Source organism: Protopterus annectens, chromosome 2.part1, assembly GCF_019279795.1.
Source record: "Protopterus annectens isolate FY-2018-M chromosome 2.part1, PAN1.0, whole genome shotgun sequence".
Taxonomy (NCBI): Eukaryota; Metazoa; Chordata; order Ceratodontiformes; family Protopteridae; genus Protopterus; species Protopterus annectens.
This window is the reverse complement of record NC_056729.1, coordinates 628,281,973-628,303,562: the sequence shown is the minus strand read 5'-3', so window position 1 is coordinate 628,303,562 and position 21,590 is coordinate 628,281,973. Positions and strand designations below refer to the sequence as shown.

The following is a 21,590-nucleotide window of genomic DNA, read 5'->3' as shown; positions in this document are numbered from 1 at the left end:
TCGTTTATCCCCTAAAATGGTGGTTTGAATCTTGGAAACTTCCAAGGGAGTGATTTTTTGAAATGCGAAAAATGTGATCCCAAGGTTTTACCTTTCCTGTAAGAGAAAAGGCATCGGTCATCTAACCATTTTTCTAGATGTTTGTTATTGGTTAATATGTTCCAGTGATGATTTATTATGTCTTGTAGTTGATGGGTGTTTCAACCAAAAGTGTTAACTAATCTCGGTACCTGATCACGTGATTGAACAGCCTTAGGTTTGGAACATAACCGGGAATCTCTAGACATGTTGGCAGTCATGCCAACTGCTGAATGAATGTCTGAGATGTGATAACCCCTCTGTGTAAATCTGTTGGAAAGATCATCCTGACAACATTTAAGATCATGGTTCGATGAACAAATTCTCTTAATCCTAATGAACTGTGATTTGGGAATGTTCTTGATAATGTGTTTGGGATGTAAACTAGAAGCATGTAGTAAAATGTTGTATTGTGGATGTTTCCTGTGTACTGTTGTACATAATGTGTTGTCTACTTCTCGAGAAAGGTGTACATCCAAGAAATCCATTTCTTGTGTATCATAATTGACTGTGAATTTAACACCCCATTTATTGCTGTTCAAATATTCAACAAATTCTTGGAGATACTCAATACCTCCTTTCCAAACTAGCCAGCAATCGTCAAGATAGCATCTCCAGATGTCCATGTCTGGCAGATACAGGTTGTGCAATTCATTGTATATGATTTGATCTTCCACATATCCCATGAAGAGATCTGCATAAATGGGTGCAAAAGACGCACCCAACGCAGTACCCTGTATCTGCCAGTAACAATTGCCTTTGAAATAGAACACGTTTTTAGTAAGGATGTGTTCTGCCATGCAAATCAATAGGGTGTTAAATTCTTCTGTAGCCAATATTCAAGAGCTGTTAACCCTGCCCAATGTAGTATACTGGTATATAATGATGTAACATCTAAAGTCCACATCATCCAGTGCTCTTCGAGCTGTGATTCAAAAACAATCTGAAGAAACTCCGTAGTATCCTGTAATCTGGCCCTAATATAACATAACAAAGGCTTGAGATATTGAGTAAGAAAGGCAGACAGAGGTTCCGTCAATGAACCAATACCTGACACTATGGGTCTCCCTGGAGGTGTAGAGTATGATTTGTGAATTTTTACAGCTCCTGTCCATACAGTCCTAGAGTTTTTGGCAGAACTTTTTCAAATGGGACCTTCTTCAGCCACCAACAGAGTTCAATTGGCAGCTATTGCGAATTTCCATGTTGGATTGTCAGAGACCAGCATTATATCACACAAACTTTGTAAAGCCTTTCTAAAAGGAATCCTCTTACTTAGGCCCCTGGTAAAAGACCCCCCCCCCACCATGGGACCTAAATTTGGTGCTGTCGTCTTTAATTCTCCCTCCCTTTGAGCCTGTGGCTTCCTGTTCGTTAAAGTTGCTCTCTTGGAAAACTTTTTTTAGTAGCCATCACTTCAGCGAGAAGGGTATCGGAACTTCAAGCCCTTTGTGTTCGCCCTCCTTACCTTGTTTTTCACAAAGATAGAGTGTCACTTAGGATTAATCCGTCCTTTTCACCCAAAGTACTCTCTGAAAAAAATCTGAATCAGACCATCGATCTTCCTGTTTTCTTCCCACTTTACACCAATAGGTCTGAACGGAAGTTACATTGTCTAGACGTTCACCATCAATTACGCTTCTACCTGGATAGAACCAAGCAGATGAGGAAATCAGAACAGCTCTTCCTGTCTTACGCGGAAGGGAAACAAGGCCTGCCAGTTTCCAAAGTAACCTTGTCCAGGTGGTTGACCTCTGTTATCATGTTGATTTACCAACTGAGACATAAAGAGCTCTCTATTAAGCCCAGAACTCATTCAACCAGAGCATTAGCTTCTTCAGTAGCCTTTCAGGCAAGATTGCCAATGGATTCCATTTGTGCAGCAGCCACATGGGCCTTCCTCATACCTTCATTTCTCATTACAAGCTGGACATGACCTCTAGAAGTAGGGCTACTTTTGGTTCCACTGTACTCAAGAGTTTGTTCCATTGAGCCACCCAGGACTAAGGTGCTAGGGACGCTGTCCCATCCAGCAAGAATGAAGGCGAGATTGACAACTTAACATTGAGAAGTTATGTACTTACCATGACGTTCCATGTTAGTTGTCTTCTTCTCGCCTTCTTTCTTGCATCCCATATATATACATATATATATTCTCTGTCATGGTGGGGACATGTATGTCCATAGTGTTAGCTATCAAACAAGATCTGGGTATATCACGCCTAGCATTATGGGACATAGGATAGCCTCGAGCCGGTAAAAATAGCTCTCGAGCTTTAGTAGTAGGCCAAGTCAGAGCCGAGGTTCGGCTCCGAACCCATCCAGCAAGAAAGAAGGCGAGAAGAAGACAACTAACATGGAACGTTATGGTAAGTACATAACTTCTCATTCTATACCACTGTGTATGAATATGAATATAGTTTAATGTGTATACTGCCACCAAGTGTTTTTTTGGGATGCAGTTATTTTAATCATTTCTTGTGAATAAATTCATTTAATAGTATTTATTTACTGTATTTTATAAATACACATAATTAAGTCTGTTTTTTTTTAAAAAGATGTTCTTATTAATAGGTTTTATAAAATATGTATAAATATATACAGTTTTCTTTTGATGAAGTTTTTCAGGTAGATTTTAAAGGTGGAGTTGTTTATTGGTGTTTTGTATGATTTAGTTGATGCACAGTAGTGTTTGGTAGATACTGAACTTGTAAGAACATTTTAACATATTTAAATGGTATCCACAGCAGTTCTTTTATATGTCTGATGAGGCATTCAATGTAACATGAAAGCGCTTACTTGGTATACTGCTTTTATTTTGTGTTTTGCTATTAAAAAGTTTTCTTCGATACTGTGGTGTTGCCTCAAAAGTTTTGATTCGTGGACTTTGATATTTTACTGAGGCACTTTGCCCTTTGGCTATTTTTTGCTTTTATATAAAAATTAGATTATAAAAACTGCCCTTTTTTGTCTTTGTTGACATCTGGTTCCCCTATGTTTCATCATCTTCAAACACCTTTGCAGAGGTCTTACAAGGTTCAGAACTTGTTCAGGAATTAATAAGTTCTAATTGTGCTTCTGTTATCCACTGCCATATTTTTTAAGTATTAGGCAGAGTAACACAAACTGCTAAATAGAGTCAAGGGAAATAATTTGATAATATGTTGCTCACAGCAGTCCTGACTGTATTACAGAACAGGAAGGAGTAAGGAGCCTTAGCAAAGAGGTCAAAGTAGCAAGGTCACTCAGAATAGTGAGTATGTGCCGGTCACATCTTGTGGGAAATGGGTGATAAAAGATCAAAAAACTCATTTAAATGATGTGATTTAGTACTAAGACCTATAACAAGAAAGAAACAATACACTGTGACTTTAAGAAGAATAAATTAGGCGATTGAATGCTGAGCTTACAGAAACATAAAGAGATTAAAGATTGAAAAAACTGTTGCTACAAGGATAATCAAGCAAACTAAAGTGAGCAAAACAGTTTCTTCTTTGACATGGAAAGCATAAAATATATGGGCAGATACATATGTATAGACAGAGCAAAGGATTTTAACAGGTTACTGGAGAGAGGCACAAAATCATTTTAGGTGATAAAGTGGAATAGTACTGGAATCACTCCTCAGGAGCACAGGCAAAGACAAAGATATAAAAATGGAATTCAACCAGTGTCTCCAGTTCATTTCTTAGATGGAGTACATTCTGTTTGGTGTCTTCCATGCATTCAAAAGGATTTCTGATGGATGCTGTATTTTCCACTCATATCCCAAATATATAGCATAGATGAATCGATGATAGTTTACATTTTCTGTTTTGTTGGTGTTTGTGTTTACCTTTAAGCATTTGTGTATGTGCATACGTGTGTGTGTGTGTGTGTGTGTGTGTGTGTGTGTGTGTGTGTGTGTGTGTGTGTGTGTGTGTGTGTGTGTGTGTGTGTGTGTGTGTGTGTGTGTGTGTGTGTGTGTGTGTGTGTGTGTGTGTGTGTGTGTGAGAATTATTGTGCCCTGCGATGGACTGGTGCCATTTTTAGGATGAGTTTCTATGTTTAGATTCCACTGAGCATGAAGTTTATTTTGTTCAAAATATTTGTGACTGAATGAGGACAGTATTGGAGTAGTCCAGCTAAACCAGGAGCCCATTATCAGTGGAGACCAAAGGAGAAAAGCTCCAATACAGTACAATACAAATAATTCCAAACTGTAAATTCGAGTTTAACAACAAAAAAAATACATGGCCGGCCTCATATAGAATAGAAATTAAATTAACAAAAGGCAGTTAAAAACCTTGAATAGTCAAGAGCAAAAAGTTATATACAAGTGAAAATTACATTGATGTAAAGTTACAAATTCAAAGCAGTACGGCAGTGCACATACCTTGGAGAAAAAACACAATTGAACATAATAAAATCCAAAATGTTAATTTTCCAAACAATATAGTTATTAAGCACTTTTGTCCTGGTATATATATATATATATATATATATATATATATATATATATATATATATATATATATATAGGATCAGTACAGATGCTCGACAGCATCTTTCACTGAATCCCAAAAATGGTGAGCATACTTGCTTCAATGAAAAGCTTTTTTGTGTAAGTTCGCTTGTTGTTCCGGTCATACTACAGTGCGCTAAGGGAAAATTCCCTTTTCCCCACTGTAGTGCGACCTCGGAGTGAGAATATTAAAGTGGGGGGCACAGACCCAGGCTTGCCCCCCTGCATTCAAGTAGATTTTGTGTGTTTTTTTTTTTTTTTTTAACATACTTTAATGAAAGCGCTTTTTCAGTGAAAGAGCTTTCGTTAAAGTGTGTTCGGTGGTTTTGGATTCGGACTTTTGATCTTTCGATCAAAAGTCCTATACATATATATATATATATATATATATATATATATATATATATATATATATATATATATATATATATATATTTATTTTATTTTACATTTGTTGACCGGGCTAGTCCAACTGGATATATTTACATTTTCAGTAGAGGCCCGGGGAGAAAAGCTCCAACATAGCACAAAATATAATATACAATTGTATAACAAATAAAGTAAGAGGTATTTAGTATTAAAAGAAGGAGTTTAAAAAATACAATACTAAGAAGGTTGAGTATAAAGTAATATAACAGTCATGTGATCGTTTGATAAGAGAGTTACATTGGAGTTCATTGCTAGTTAACATATATACTTGTGGTTATATATGTTTTACAATTACGAGTTTTTAGCATACCAAGAGTATGATGGTGTATCCAGCGCAGTATGACGATAAAAATAGGAAAGGTAGTAGATTAATCAGGGTTAGTGCAGGGACATAACCAGTGCGATTTTAGGTGACTTTTGAGTTTTTGCTTAAAGAGTGACAGTGAAGGTAGTAGAGTGAGATCAATAGGTAGAAGGTTCCAGTGTTTCCCAGCAGTATTGGAGAAAAGGCTGTCACCTGACAAGTTATTGGACTTACTTATGCCAGCAAGTAGTTTACTCGAAGAGCATAGGGAATTAAGATTATTATAAGGGGTAATGAGGTTAGCAAGTATTGGAGTATTACTTGGTTGGTAAAAGATTTTATGAGCAATAGTTAGTTGGGAAAACGTTAGCATGTTGGGGAGTTCAAGCTAGTCTAGCTGCTTTAGATTCAGACAGTGGTGTGTTCGAAATGCATTGCCAGGGGCAAATCTGCCAATATTGTTATAGGAGTTGGATAGTTTGAGAAGATTATTTTTCTTTAGATTAGTGTAAATAGGAGAAGCATAGAGAAGAGTTGAGATTAAGTGAGAGTGGGCAATGGTGGTTCTAGCTATAGGAGTTAAGAAGGGTTTGATTCTATATAAGGAGCCCATTTTTCTGTTCACTGTTTGAATGGTGTTATTTATATCGTTATCGAAGTTAAGGTTGTTGTCAATTGTGACTCCTAATAGTTTGGTGGTAGGATCAGAAAAGATGAGGGTACCGTTGTTAGATTTAATAGAGAAGTCTATAGGAGAGGACCTATTGGTAGGAGTAAAGAGTAGGAGCTTGGTTTTTTTTGGCGTTGAAAAGGAGGCAGCGTTTCAGGAACCAATCTTCTACTGAGTTGAATACTTTTTGAGTTAGAGAGTGTAGTTCAGAAATGGAGTTGGCAGAACATATAAGTGTGGAATCATTGGCATATTTAATACAGGTGGCTACAGGGTCTGCTACATGAAGGTCATTGATGAATAGTGAAAAAATAAGAGGTCCTAAAATGGAGCCCTGAGGGATTCCAAGGGTGACTGGCAGGTGGGATGATAGTTTATTTTCCCAGAGAACTGCCTGTTGCCTATTGTTAAGGTAAGACTTGAACCATTGTATAGCTGAGGTATCTAGAGCAAGAAGTTCAAGAGTATTTATAAGCAGGGGATGATTAACCATATCAAAAGCCTTTGAAAGGTCAATGAAGAGTGCAGAAGACAGGATGTTGTTATTCTGGTTTTTATAAATGGAGTCAGTGAAAGATAGTAGAGCGGTGGTAGTGCTATGAAATGGCCTAAAGCCATGATGGCACTTAGCCAGTATGTCGTGTTTAGTTAGGTGGTCTAGTAGCTGGTGGTGAATGCATTTTTCCATGACTTTTGCTAAAGGTGATAGTAGAGCTATTGGTCTGTAATTAGAGTAGTTGTTGGATTTGCCACCTTTATGTAGGGGGATGATGTGGGAGATTTTCCAGATGTCTGGAATGATTCCTTCATTAATGGTTCTGTTAAGTAGGATGGATATGGGAAAGGCTATAACTTTGGCTGCTATTTGCAAATATTCAGAAGGTAACTGGTCGGCTGAAGGAGTGCAAGGCTGAAGTTTTGGTAAGATTTTGTAGATGAAATTGGTAGAGATAGGTTGAAATGTAAATGTTGGTAAAGAATCAGCTAAAGAGGAGGGAGCCTTGTGTTATCAGTGGAAAGCTGGCTAGCTAGGGATTGTATGGTTTCTGTAAAGTAGGTGTTGAAGTTGTTGGCTATTAGATGTGGGGTATTATGATCAGCATCTTGAGGGGATGGTGTGCTAGAGTGACCAGGGTGAAGGAGCCTATTTATGTTAGTAAAAAAATTCTGTGGATTATTTTCGTGAGTTTGTTGTAGCTTACAATAGTAGTTCTTTTTGTCAGAGAGTAAAAATGCATCTAAATGTTAGCAGGAGGGAGTTTCTAATGTATATACATATGTCAGCATGAGGGCCTACCTCATGTATAGAAATATATATGAATGTTAACATGAGGGCCTAGCTCTTGTATGTAAATGTATATATATATATGTACATATATATATATATATATATATATGTATATATATATATATATATATATATATATATATATATATATATATATATATATATGTGTGTGTGTGTGTGTGTATATATATATATATATATATATATATATATATATATATATATATATATCTTTAGTTGTGAAACTGGGTGCAGACCCAAAATTTGTTTTTAAAACAGGAAAAAATCTTAAATGCATTTTTGAAAGAGCTTTTAAAACCATAAAGGATAAGCGTACTAGTGGTACCAAAAATGTGAAAGATGTTTTACTGTAAGTTCATTTTTGAAGAGGAAATTGTTACTTTAGGCAACAATCTCCATAGTAAGGTTTATTTTAAAAGGGGCAATTGTTACAGTAAAGGGATTGTTTAATTGGCTATGTGCAAGGAATGTACATGCTTTTATGTAGAGAAGACCGAAAGACCACTGAATAAGCGTATATATGAACATATTTACAGTATTAGGACAAGGAATTCTAACAATGCTTTATTTAACCACACCTTGGCACAGCCAATGCTTACTGAATTTTTATTTGCTATTTTAGTGCAGGTGAGCATAGACCCCAGAGGGCGGGACTGGGAAAACTGGTTGCATTATAGGGAGACTTGATGGCAGTTAAAATTGAATGCCTTCACTGTCTCAGGTTTGTTTACATGTGCTAGACTCTTATATTAGCATTCAGACATATTTATATACATGAGCTAGGCCCTCATGTTAACATTCAGATATATTTTTATACATGAGGTAGGCCCTCATGCTGACATATGTATATACATTAGAAACACCCTCCTGCTAACATTCAGACGCATTTTTATATATGAGAAAGACTCTCATATTAACAGTTAGACACCTTTATTTGCATGAGAAAGACCATCATACTAACATTCAGGCAAATGTATATACAGAACTAGACCCTTACACCATAGTTCTCAACCTGGAAACTTCAAAAATCTAGACAAAGGTTCATGAAAAGTAAGTACAACTGTCCATAAATCTGGGTGCTGATTAACATAAAATGTGCTTACATAATTATGTAGCCACACCCACTCCAATGGACTTGTGGGATACCAACATTCAAACACAAATTGAAGACCAGACAAAATATTAAACACAAAATATAACCAGAACAATAGTAATTATAAATACTGTAAATTACTTTGTTCCATGTATATTTTCTCACTATTGAATGTTCATACTATGAATACTACTATGCAAACATTTTAAATGCTATGTAACTAGTGAAGTTTGTCAAGTTTAAATATGATTGTTTATGTCATGACGTATCCCAATCTTTCTGTGCTTCTTTGCATTCATATTCTTTGTCACTGATTGCTAATCATTTCTGTACTTTTCTGCAATTCTCTCAGGCTGAGCATAAAAGAGGTCCAGAAAAATCAGTGCTCTGCCCTGGATAACTAAGAGAAAACTTACTCCTCAAAGCACACCAGTGGACTCCATTCATGTTTCTGATACAGGCAAACCTCTGTCAACCTCTTAGAGCAAGAAGTCCTGACAAAGGCAAAACTGATGTGGGGGCAAAGGCCCAAAAATAGGGACACTTTTTAAAATATTGCTCTTGCAAACTTAGAAAGTTGATAAAATAACAGGTTTTGCATTTGCATGAATTTTTCTGATGAAGTCTGAAACTCAAAAAAGGTGTGCCATTATTTTCTGACTTCAGTCGTCAATGAATTGTCAGTGATTTGCCACTCTTTCATAAAAAACGGACCAAAAATATTAAGCAAAAATCTAGACATTCTGCAAAAATTTGGACAGTTGAGCAGGATGACTACCATCCTAAGAGCAAATGCCATAAAAAAATAATAAATAAAAAGTAAAAAACAAATCAATGCACACCACTTAAAATGTCATGTACATTCCATTAAAATGGTGTATTTGCCCTCATTTTTTTATTAAAGTTTTTAAGAATAGCATATTTTTGGAACTTAGAATATTTGTTTTGACATCCGACCATTCCTACTATCAAATCATAATTGAATTGCTTAAAGCAAAGAGTAGGTGTGATCTGGACTGGAGCAGAAAGCTTTAAGAGAACTGTAGTAACAAAGTATAATAGAAGAAAGCAAATTCTCCTGCATAGAGAAAGAAAGAAACAGTGAATAAAGAACGTCAAGCTGAAAATACTCTGGTAACAGCATAATTAGTTCTTAGCCTGTCACCAACTCTGTAATGCTGGCAAGCAAAGGGTTCGCTTTACACTTCTAACTTTAATAGTTAAACTTTAAACAGATAATTAATTTCATACAAATGTGGAATCATTGATAAATCAAGTACACATGTTAAAAAGTACCAAGTCTATAACTTTGTAAATATACCGTAGCATTCAAACAAATTGTTCCCATAAAATTCAATGGCTTCTGGCTGCTGCGCACTTGTTTTGCTCAAAACATGAATAAGGAAGGAAACATGAATTAGCTGCTGTACAAATAAAAGGGCTTCTGTTTCTCAAGGCAGAAGTGCGGCCTACAAACTAGGCTAGAAACAACCTCCTCAGGTAAAAACTGCAGTTCAATAAATAAGCAGTATGAGAGCTTCCACACTCTGCAGGAGTAAACAGATATGGGTATAATGTGTACAGTGACAAAAAAAATGTTCTTGTAAATGTGTTGTTAGTAGTACTACTACTACTCTTGGCATGGAGCAGGAACACATAAAATAACCATTATTACCTTAAGTTGTCCCATTCTGGAATAGTCTGCTTACTTTAGTTTGCAGATTCGTGATTTATAAATGCATTCCACTTTCCACAGAAGTTATTTTTCATTTCACCATCACGTTGTATGTTTTTACCATCAGAACTAATGTCTACAGTTCCCCATCCAAGTGAAACACTTCTATGTTACAATTCTCGGGTCAAGTGATGGTTCAACCATCATGTGAGCTGTTTGGTGCCCTAGGTACCCTACTGCAGTGGAGTGGAATGGAGCAGCAAATATGGATAAATATTAATTAACACAAACGTACTTTAGCCTGCCTGGAACACAACAGATCTTTTCAACTAGTAAAACAAGCCCAACGAGTTACTGCCAATAGTCTCTTGGTGAGTGAAACTAATAATTTGACCTGTAGAGATGTGTGCTGCAACCTTTCACATCTTTGGCTTGTTAGTTTTTTTTTTTTGTATTATAGAATAGTTTATGACTTTCTATAAATGATTTTTGAGTACTTGTGGATTTAATGTTCAACCTACCGTAATGTTTGTAAAATATACACATTTAAAAGTACATCTGCTGTTGGAGGATTTATCCTGTCTTGAAGCATCTTGTGTGACAGCCATGTGAGCTGATTCTCGTTGAACCCTGTTGGTTAATTATTGGGTTAAGAACTGACTAGCAAGAGCGATCCTTAGAGAGTGGTTGCACTGGCTTCATGTTTGCTGCTTGCGTGATGTATTTACAATCAGGCACTGTCTCATTACACTGACGTCAGTGGTAACTGCAAACTGTAAATAAAAAAATCCGGATTTGACAAGGCAGCTCAGGAGTTCATGGCACCCCACTATTTTGCCCTCAAAACTGGGAAATACAGAGGAATTCAGTATGGTTGAGAGGTATGCCTTGCACTAACATTCAGTCATGTTTGTATGGATGAGAAAGACCCTGATACTAACACTCAGACATTGTTAAGATGGAGTGCACTCTGTCTGCCATCTCTTTCAGTTTATTTCATGGAAATTGCTGTGTATTCAGTTTGCTCTAGACCAGCATAAAATGTGTAGACTGATTTCCCTGTCTAGTCCTTTAGAATTTCACTGCTTGTCATTAAAAATGGCCAACTGGCACTTCATAACAACAAGAGCTACTCTGTTACTAATCTTGCTACCTTTAAGCTTTGACAAGGAATATTGCCTCTGTCTGGTACAAAATTAAAAAGGTTAATTGTTCACTTCAACCACTCACTGAAATCACAAGACCAGCCATGTGTTAAGACTTATGGGGCATTGTTTTAGAAAGGAGGCAGACAACAAAAACCTTAATAAAGCCAGAACACTATTTAGGGGAAACTTTCTATCAACAACAAGTAAAAAGCAGAACCATAGTTAATTTAGAACTAAGCTGTTAGATCACCTAAATAGTGTTTATATAATTTTTGTTAAGACAATGGATGAGAAACATAATTTGCTAAAATATATGTTGAGTATATGAAATCATTAAACTGCTGACCGTTTCTATAATCAGTAATTTACGAAAACTCCAAAAAGTGATAAACGGACTAGTTCAGCAAAGCACGGGCTGTTTATTGAACGTAAGCGCTTTCGGCTAAGATATTCCTCAGCCTTCTTCAGACAAAAACAATATGTTATTCACAGCAGACCCATATATATAAAAAATATGTGCTAATTAAAACAATTAAAGTTCAAATTCATTAACCACTTGACTGGCTAAAAACTTAAATTTTAAAGGGCTAATACCTATTAACACAGGCAGTTATTTACTTTCCCACTCATCGCACAATATAAAACAAGACATAACAAAACTACTTATGTTTTCTGTTTTCTAAATAAACAATAAACAAATAAACTGCGAGTTTATGAAATATTTCAAACCTATCAAATGTATCAAATATTTGATCAGTTATTTAATCAAACACAGTAAGCTACAATACGCTAGACTAAAATACGGAACTCCTAAGAAAGTATAACCATAAAAAATATAAAAATATATATAAATATAAATATAAATAAGTAAATAAATGTAAATGTACATATTACCTACCTAGTTTAACCAATACATAAGTCACTTAGTAATGGTGACATTTATATCAATATAGAAAGGAACCAACATTTATTATTGTTATAACCATTGTTGTATCTATGAACATAAAAAGTACATATACATATATATATGTATATTCCCTTCATACATTATATATATAAAAATATTAATAATAGTTACAATATGGAAACTCTTCTCTTCAGTGCTTTTAGTTTGAGGATGCTCTTTATAGAGGCATACTCATTTAAACCTGGGGGTACCTGTGCGAAAGTTCTAATTTGCCAAAAGACCTCCTGTGCTTCCAACGTTAATTGCCATGGACCACCCCGAATGTGGGATTTAACCTGGTGAACAACGGAAAACAGAAAGGAATGTTCCGGATGTTCACAAGTGTGCTTTGCCAGTGCATTGGTCAAGTCTTTTCTCCCTATGGCATACAGGTGTTCATAGATTCTTTTCTTTAATGACCTCTCCATTTTGCCAATGTAAAAGGAGGGACATTTCTTTCACAAGGCCACATATACTACTCCTTTAGTTTCACAATTGTACTTATCATTAATAAAATAAGTTCTACCATTAATATTAGTTTTATTACCAGGTAGAATATATTTGCACTGGGGGCACCTACCACATTTAGCCATACCCATGTTGTTCCCTTTAATTTTAGTTGTGTTCTTTTCAATAAGGTTCTTTAAATTAACCCCTCGTCTATATGTGAATTTTGGACAGTGTCCCACCACTTTAACCAATGCCTGGTCCTCCACTAGAATGCTCCAATTCTTGTAAATGATGTCCCTAATAATGTGAAATTCTGTACAATATGTAAAGAGAAAGTTGATAGGGAACATATTCCTTGTGTTGGCCTTTTGTTTTGCTTGTAATGTTCCCCCTGCCAGAAGGGGTCTAAAGTGCCCTGTTTCTCTTTTATTCTGTACTTCCAACATAATATCTTTTACTAAAGAGTCTGGATACCCTCTCATGGAGAACATTTTACATAAGTTTTCACATTCGCTAATAAAATCATGTTTTTCAGAAACCATTCTTGCCGCTCTGACAAATTGCCCCTTCACCACACTTCTCTTTTGGTAAAAGGGATGGCTACTAGAAAAGTGGAGGTAAGAGTTTGAATAAGTGGGCTTTCTGTAGATCATGGATTTAAATTTGTTATTATTCTTATCCTTACTCAATTTAACATCCAAGAAATTAATCTCATCTACCCCTACACTGTAAGTGAATTGAAGAAAATTAGACATTTTCGAAATGTTGTTAATAAATTCAGGTATCTCTTCTGGTTGCCATTTCCAAAAGAAACACATATCATCTTGATAGCGAATGTACCAAGTGACATTTTGTTGATACATTTCATTTTGAAACAGCCATTCTCTTTCCCAGTATGCCAAAACACTGTTTGCAAAGCTACACCCACAGGGGGACCCCATGGCTATTCCCGTTTTTTGAAGAAAAAACTGATCCTTGAATACCAAAAAGTTGTTTGATAACACCAAGTCCAAAAGAGTTTCTACCAGATACATTTGCTCATTAGTTGCCTTTTTAAACAGCATAACATTTTTTGCCCACTCAATTCCCAACTGATGAGGAATTACCATGTACAAATCCTTAATATCCACAACCAGAAAAATAAGGCCTGGTTCATTCTCAATCTTGTTAACATGTTCCAAAAAGCCCCAGAAATCCTTGCAAATCTGTACTTCATCCTTTAAAAGGGGTTTAAGAATACCATCCACAAATTTGGCACACGCATAAGTGATGCATCCCCTTCCATCCACAATTGGTCTGAAAGGGGGGTCGATCAAATCCTTATGAATTTTTGCAGTGCCAAACAAGGTTGGGATTCTGGTGGCTGGCATGGTCAAATAGTGTAAGATGTCACAATCAATGCTCCCCTCTAGGAACAAATCATCTAGTACACCCCTAATTTTTCTGTAGGCTACATGTACTTCATTAAGGCTCGACTTAAGATAAGTTCCTGATTCTAGGTGTTCAAACATCTTACTATCATAAAGATATTCGTCCATGAAAACAAGACCCCCTCCCTTATCGGGCATCATGACTCTTATTTTGCATTCATTAAGGAGATAAATGAAATCTAACTCATTCTTAGAAACATTATTTTTCATTGTTTTAGAACACACATTTGAGTTAACCATTGACCTTAAATCTATCTCACACAACTTTTCAAAAATACTTAAAACTCCATATAGTGGGGGATTAAAAATGCTTGAAACTTTATAGGTGTTAAGTAGTGTAGGTGTGTTACCTAAACTGAAGGCAAGATTTAATTTACGCACAAATAACTTTAATGGTGTTAACAAGATTACATTTTTTATCAGGGACAAATGAAAGTCCTTTGGAAGAAAATTCTCTCAATGCCTGTTCCACCTTTAACACCGTGTAATTGTAGATTTTAAAGTCCCCTTGTTTACTTGTGAGGACATTAGGTCCCCCTATTAAGGTGGAACTCATCTCCTGCGTTGGTTCCCTCTTTTCCTCCTCTGTGTTCTCCCCCTGTTGTTCGACGTAGTGTTGTTGTTGTTGGATGTTGCATTCGACCTGATGTTGTTGCAAGAAAGACTCGAGTTGTATCAAGTCTTCCTGTAAACTGTTTATCTCAGCACTATAGTAATTTACTAAAGATGCTAAAAATTCAATGCCCTGTTTATTGGATAGGGCCAACAACTCTTGATGAAAAACTGAATTATTGATTACACCGGCAGGATATCACCATTGGCACAAGCCCTTAGGAATTATTTTCTTGCCAATGCATTCTTGAAGGTAAGAGACCTCCAACTGTAATTTCCTGCATCGAAATAGTTTAAAATCAAAGATATTAAGTTTGTCAGAAAAAGTACTCACCAAGTTTTCCTGGTCACTTGGAGCATCAGTTACGTTACTGGCAGTGGCAAAAAAATCTTTTTTTTGAAAGAAAGTTGGCCACAAGTATGACTACTTAAGGATCCTGTCCAGTATTCAAGCATCTATTTCTAAGCTATTGTTGAACAAGAAACGTAAAATTGACAGGGACATCAAGGATTATGGAAATAAAAAGGCCTATCCCCTTCCTCCCCCAGGACAAACTGGATCTTGGGGGAACAATGATGCTCCTGTTAATAACTCCTCACCGGTGGTTCAAGACGATGCCTTGAACCAAGAGAGGGTGCCTGTGCGGAGGAGTGAACGTATAAGGAGTCACATTAATAATACAAGTGGTAATAATGTACATTTTAATAACCAAAACCAAATGGACCAGTCCTTAAATGAAGTTGAAAATAACCAGGGTTTTTCCAGGGCCAGAAACAGGTCGAATGCAACGTCCAACAACAACAACACTACGTTGAACAACAGGGGGAGAACACAGAGGAGGAAAAGAGGGAACCAACGCAGGAGATGAGTTCCACCTTAATAGGGGGACCTAATGTCCTCACAAGTAAACAAGGGGACTTTAAAATCTACAATTACACGGTGTTAAAGGTGGAACAGGCATTGATATATTTTTTTTCCGAAGGACTTTCATTTGTCCCTGATAAAAAATGTAATCTTGTTAACACCATTATAGACTTGAAGTTAATTGTGCATAAATTAAATCTTGCCTTCAGTTTAGGTAACACACCTACACTACTTAACACCTATAAAGTTTCAAGCATTTTTAATCCCCTACTATATGGAGTTTTAAGTATTTTTGAAAAGTTGTGTGAGATAGATTTAAGGTCAATGGTTAACTCAAATGTGTGTTCTAAAACAATGAAAAATAATGTTTCTAAGAATGAGTTAGATTTCATTTATCTCCTTAATGAAAGCAAAATAAGAGTCATGATGCCCGATAAGGGAGGGGGTCTTGTTTTCATGGACAAATATCTTTATGATAGTAAGATGTTTGAACACCTAGAATCAGGAACTTATCTTAAGTCGAGCCTTAATGAAGTACATGTAGCCTACAGAAAAATTAGGGGTGTACTAGATGATTTGTTCCTAGAGGGGAGCATTGATTGTGACATCTTACACTATTTGACCATGCCAGCCCCCAGAATCCCAACCTTGTTTGGCACTCCAAAAATTCATAAAGATTTGATCGACCCGCCTTTCAGACCAATTGTGGATGGAAGGGGATCCATCACTTATGTGTGTGCCAAATTTGTGGATGGTATTCTTAAACCCCTTTTAAAGGAAGAAGTACAAATTTGAAAGGATTCCTGGGGCTTTTTGGAACATGTTAACAAGATTGAGTATGAACCAGGCCTTATTTTTCTGGTTGTGGATATTAAGGATTTGTACACGGTAATTCCTCATCAGTTGAGAATTGAGTGGACAAAAAATTTTATGCTGTTTAAAAAGGCAAGTAATGAGCAAATGTATCTGCTAGAAACTCTTTTGGACTTGGTGTTATCAAACAACTTTTTGGTATTCAAGGATCAGTTTTTTCTTCAAAAAACAGGAATAGCCATGGGGTCCCCCTGTGGGTGTGGCTTTGCAAACAGTGTTTTGGCATACTGGGAAAGAGAATGGCTGTTTCAAAATGAGATGTATCAACACAATGTCACATGGTACATTCGATATCAAGATGATATGTGTTTCTTTTGGAAAGGGCAACCAGACGAGATACCTGAATTTATTAACAACATTTCGAAAATGTCTAATTTTCTTCAATTCACTTACAGTGTAGGGGTAGATGAGATTAATTTCTTGGATGTTAAATTGAGTAAGGATAAGAATAATAACAAATTTAAATCCATGATCTACAGAAAGCCCACTTATTCAAACTCTTACCTCCACTTTTCTAGTAGCCATCCCTTTCACCAAAAGAGAAGTGTGGCGAAGGGGCAATTTGTCAGAGCGGCAAGAACGGTTTCTGAAAAACATGATTTTATTAGCGAATGTGAAAACTTATGTAAAATGTTCTCCATGAGAGGGAATCCAGTCTCTTTAGTAAAAGATATTATGTTGGAAGTACAGAATAAAAGAGAAACAGGGCACTTTAGATCCCTTCTGGCAGGGGGAACATTACAAGCAAAACAAAAGGCCAACACAGGGAATATGTTCCCTATCAACTTTCTCTTTACATATTGTACAGAATTTCACATTATTAGGGACATCATTTACAAGAATTGGAGCATTCTAGTGGAGGACCAGGCATTGGTTAAAGTGGTGGGACACTGTCCAACATTCACATATAGACGAGGGGTTAATTTAAAGAACCTTGTTGAAAAGAACACAACTAAAATTAAAGGGAACAACATGGGTATGGCTAAATGTGGTAGGTGCCCCCAGTGCAAATATATTCTACCTGGTAATAAAACTAATATTAATGGTAGAACTTATTTTATTAATGATAAGTACAATTGTGAAACTAAAGGAGTAGTATATGTGGCCTTGTGTAAGAAATGTCCCTCCTTTTACATTGGCAAAACGGAGAGGTCATTAAAGAAAAGAATCTACGAACACCTGTATGCCATAGGGAGAAAAGACTTGACCAATGCACTGGCAAAGCACACTTGTGAACATCCGGAACATTCCTTTCTGTTTTCCGTTGTTCACCAGGTTAAATCCCACATTAGGGGTGGTCCATGGCAATTAACGTTGGAAGCACAGGAGGTCTTTTGGCAAATTAGAACTTTACAGGTACCAGGTTTAAACGAGTATGCCTCTATAAAGAGCATCCTCAAACTAAAAGCACTGAAGAGATGAGTTTCCATATTGTAACTATTATTAGTATTTTTATATATATAATGTATGAAGGGAATATACATATATATATATGTATATGTACTTTTTATGTTCATAGATACAACAATGGTTATAACAATAATAATTGTTGGTTCCTTTCTATATTGATATAAATGTCACCATTACTAAGTGACTTATGTATTGGTTAAACTAGGTAGGTAATATGTACATTTACATTTATTTACTTATTTATATTTATATTTATATATATTTTTAAATTTTTTATGGTTATACTTTCTTAGGAGTTCCGTATTTTAGTCTAGCGTATTGTAGCTTATTTTAGTCTAGCGTATTGCAGCTTACTGTGCTTGATTAAATAACTGATCAAATATTTGATACATTTGATAGGTTTGAAATATTTCATAAACTCGCAGTTTATTTGTTTATTGTTTATTTAGAAAACAGAAAACGTAAGTAGTTTTATTATGTCTTGTTTTATATTGTGCGATGAGTGGGAAAGTAAATAACTGCCTGTGTTAATAGGTATTAGCCCTTTAAAATTTAAGTTTTTAGCCAGTCAAGTGGTTAATGAATTTGAACTTTAATTGTTTTAATCAGCACATATTTTTTATATATAAGGGTCTGCTGTGAATAACATATTGTTTTTGTCTGAAGAAAGCTGAGGAATATCTTAGCCGCAAGCGCTTACGTTCAATAAACAGCCCGTGCTTTGCTGAACTAGTCCGTTTATCACTTTTTGGAGTTTTCATGGTTTTCATATTTTTCAGTGTATTTTGATAATCAGTAATTTAATGATGTGTCCTTTTTATGGTATTGTGGAACTATATCTGTCTTCTGTCTTCTTTCGGCTTTTCCTGGTTAGGGGTCGCTACAGCGGAACTCCGGTCCGCTAATGATTGGCAGTAGATTTTTACGTGCCGAGTTGCAAGCCCTGACGCACAACCTTCAACGAAGGTACGCCCATTCACGCATGTCTCCAGACAGAAGACGCTCTAGCTGAGAATCGAACGGGATGTCTTACTGTGAGGCGGCAATGCTACCGCAGCATCACCACCGCAGTTATTGTGGAGCTATATAATGCTTTTAATTTTTCCTAATACAATATATTTAAAGATTTTTGTTATGTATTATTCTGATACAAAATGTCTGATTTGTGTTGTGCATACAATAGACTGTTATCCTATTATGTAAATTGAGTTGTTTTCTACTCCTCAGTTTTTTTCTTGTTTTTTGTTTTTTTTTGGTTTAGTGACTACTTTGGCAATCAGTTCCCACATACAGTACACTCACTTGGTCTGTTCCTTTCCCCAGGGTAGAGGCTCACTTTTGCAGTTCATTACTTCTCTCATCCCTGGGGAAAAGGTTGCACTACCATGAGTAGTACCATCACCTTGATGGGTGCCATGATTTTCTTTAGTCCTAACCGCTCTCCCTATGTGCCAGTGAGATCTATCTGTCTGGGTGGGCAATGAAGAGTAGGTAGAGTCGGTGCCCATCCTGGGGTCATAGGGATGGCCAACAATTGCTGTCTTCTCCTACCCACCTAAGCTGGTACCATATGACAGACAGATATCCTGCATTATCCATCCACTCCATGATAGGCAAGACCATTTTCCCTGCCAACACTGTCAGAATCTAGAACCAGTAATCAATCTCCCATTGTCAGGCTCCAGAGCCAGTAATTGAACTAGTCAGGACTTTATCCCTCTTTTCCACATAGCATGTGATTACTTCTCTTAACTTGGCCATGGAGCAATCTTCCTACCTGTGTAGAAAACAAGCAGAAATTATAAAAAATAAAACAACCCCATAAACCTGATATGTACTGGCTTTGTTTTCCCTTATTTTATAGCTTACCAAAAGTGAAGTTAGATGTCATAGCACTATTTTCAAGTACTATACATGTGCTTGTGACTTGAGGAAGAGAAAAGCATGACATTTCAAACGTAGTAAATTCACAGGTAATGTATACCAGCTGTGAAGTGATCATACAGAGAAACATTATGCAAGTACTCTTTTGAAAAACATTGGCAAGCGATCAATTTTTTCCACAGGCTTTCTGAATGGCTTAGAAAGAAGTATGTTTTTATGTATAAAGGATGGAAGTAGTTTCTGCTCCAAAGTAAATATTATGCTGAACTGTGTAGGGTTTATAAATACTTTTCATTGCTCTGGTTGATTCATTTTCTTTATAATTTCTTAAATAGGCTCATGCATGCACCAACAGAGATTTTCAAAAGATGTACCCCAGCTTTCAGAAGTTCTGCTCCATCAGAGAGGAATTGGATCCAACTGGCATGTTCTTGAATACTTACCTGGAGAAAGTTTTCTACTAAGACTCAACAATATGAAATTAGATACTCTCATCCCTGCAGTAAAAGAGTATAACCCTGATCAAACGCATATCATGAACATCTAATGTATAGACAGAATCCTCAGGCTGGTCAATACCTGAAAGTGTTACGTCTAATTATTCTGATATTTGTATGAATGTAATCGTACTCATTGGTGTTGTTTTAATGCCACTGCTTTGAAATTATCTGCAAGATATCAATAATGTACTGATCACCAAAATAAACAATTAACCCATAATAAGCCAACTGTGTAATGGTGACTGAAAACAGTTTGCATCAATAGATTTAGCATTGCTTTAAAATAATTTAGTATTTTCAGATTTGTAAACTGCAGTTTCATTTATTATGTCTCATGATCATAAACATGCCCAACATTGTGTTCTTCTTTGCACTGTAATTTTAAATATCAGCAGGTAGGTACATGATCCCCTGTCTAGTAAAACACTGCATCAGGCATCAATGAAGCCACTATGAGTTTAGGAATGAAAATCGGTGTTATACAGATATATTCATAGTGCCTTTCTTGATGTAGACCTAAACTAAAAAAACTTCTTTACATTTAAGTAAGGAGCAATCAGTTTACTAATTATCTCCTTAAAACTGGCAGGCTATTATTTCATAGGTTTTTCCTTATAATGTCATTATTCTTACTTCCTGCATTGTTGTACTTCTGTTTTCTGTATGTTCTAGTTCATCTATTCAGAGAGGTGCACTCTCTGTATTTTTTTTTTTACCAGACTAAAACTAATAATGCATGCCTTTAGGTATACGGTCAAGACAAAACCAGTAATGATGTCTTGAATCACATCTCTGCAGCCATGTAAATTAGTTGCTAAAATTATACACTTACATTACTAATGCATGGAGTGAAGTCTGACTTGTTTAGTAGTTTGTATTGATTTTCTTTGTATACACTAAATCTTGAGTCATGTCTGAAAATGAACCTTTGCTGACCGTTTTTAGTTATGAAATTAACAGAAAGCAAATAATAAAATAAAAGACTCCAGGGAAAAAAGGTATACTCCCTATATCAATTACCAAACTAAAACTAATAGTGTATACATTGTTTTGTATGAAAAAGTAACTATAAACCTACATTCTTGATTGCTGATGTTTTAACTATACTAATAAAACAAATACATAAATAAACATTCTGCTAAATCTGCTTTAGCATCTGCCATTTTGTGGAACATTTACATGTGAAACCTTAAAATTCTAAAGAAGAATTAAATTAATTTGTTGAATGACTTGAATCATGGGTAATATGTTGTTTATTCCAGTGTAATTTTGACATACTATGTATAGGTGCCAACTTTTAAAACTAATCGATGTGTCACTATTTCCTTTGCACCATATTGTAATATTCAACAGTATTCCACATTTTGATTAAAACAGGTATTCACAGGTGCCTTCATTAGCAGAGTCTAA

At 35.9% G+C, this 21,590-nt stretch overlaps 1 protein-coding gene across 1 annotated transcript in view; it reads left to right on the top strand.

Moving 5' to 3' along the window:
• Positions 1–20,902, top strand: part of LOC122794752 (L-gulonolactone oxidase-like) — an 87,120-nt gene extending 66,218 nt beyond the window's left edge. The window contains exon 3 of the mRNA XM_044063387.1: positions 20,016–20,902. Coding sequence (XP_043919322.1) covers positions 20,016–20,144 — 129 coding nt within the window. The 3' untranslated portion in view covers positions 20,145–20,902. The remainder of the gene's footprint in view (positions 1–20,015) is intronic.
• Positions 20,903–21,590: the final 688 nt, after the last annotated feature.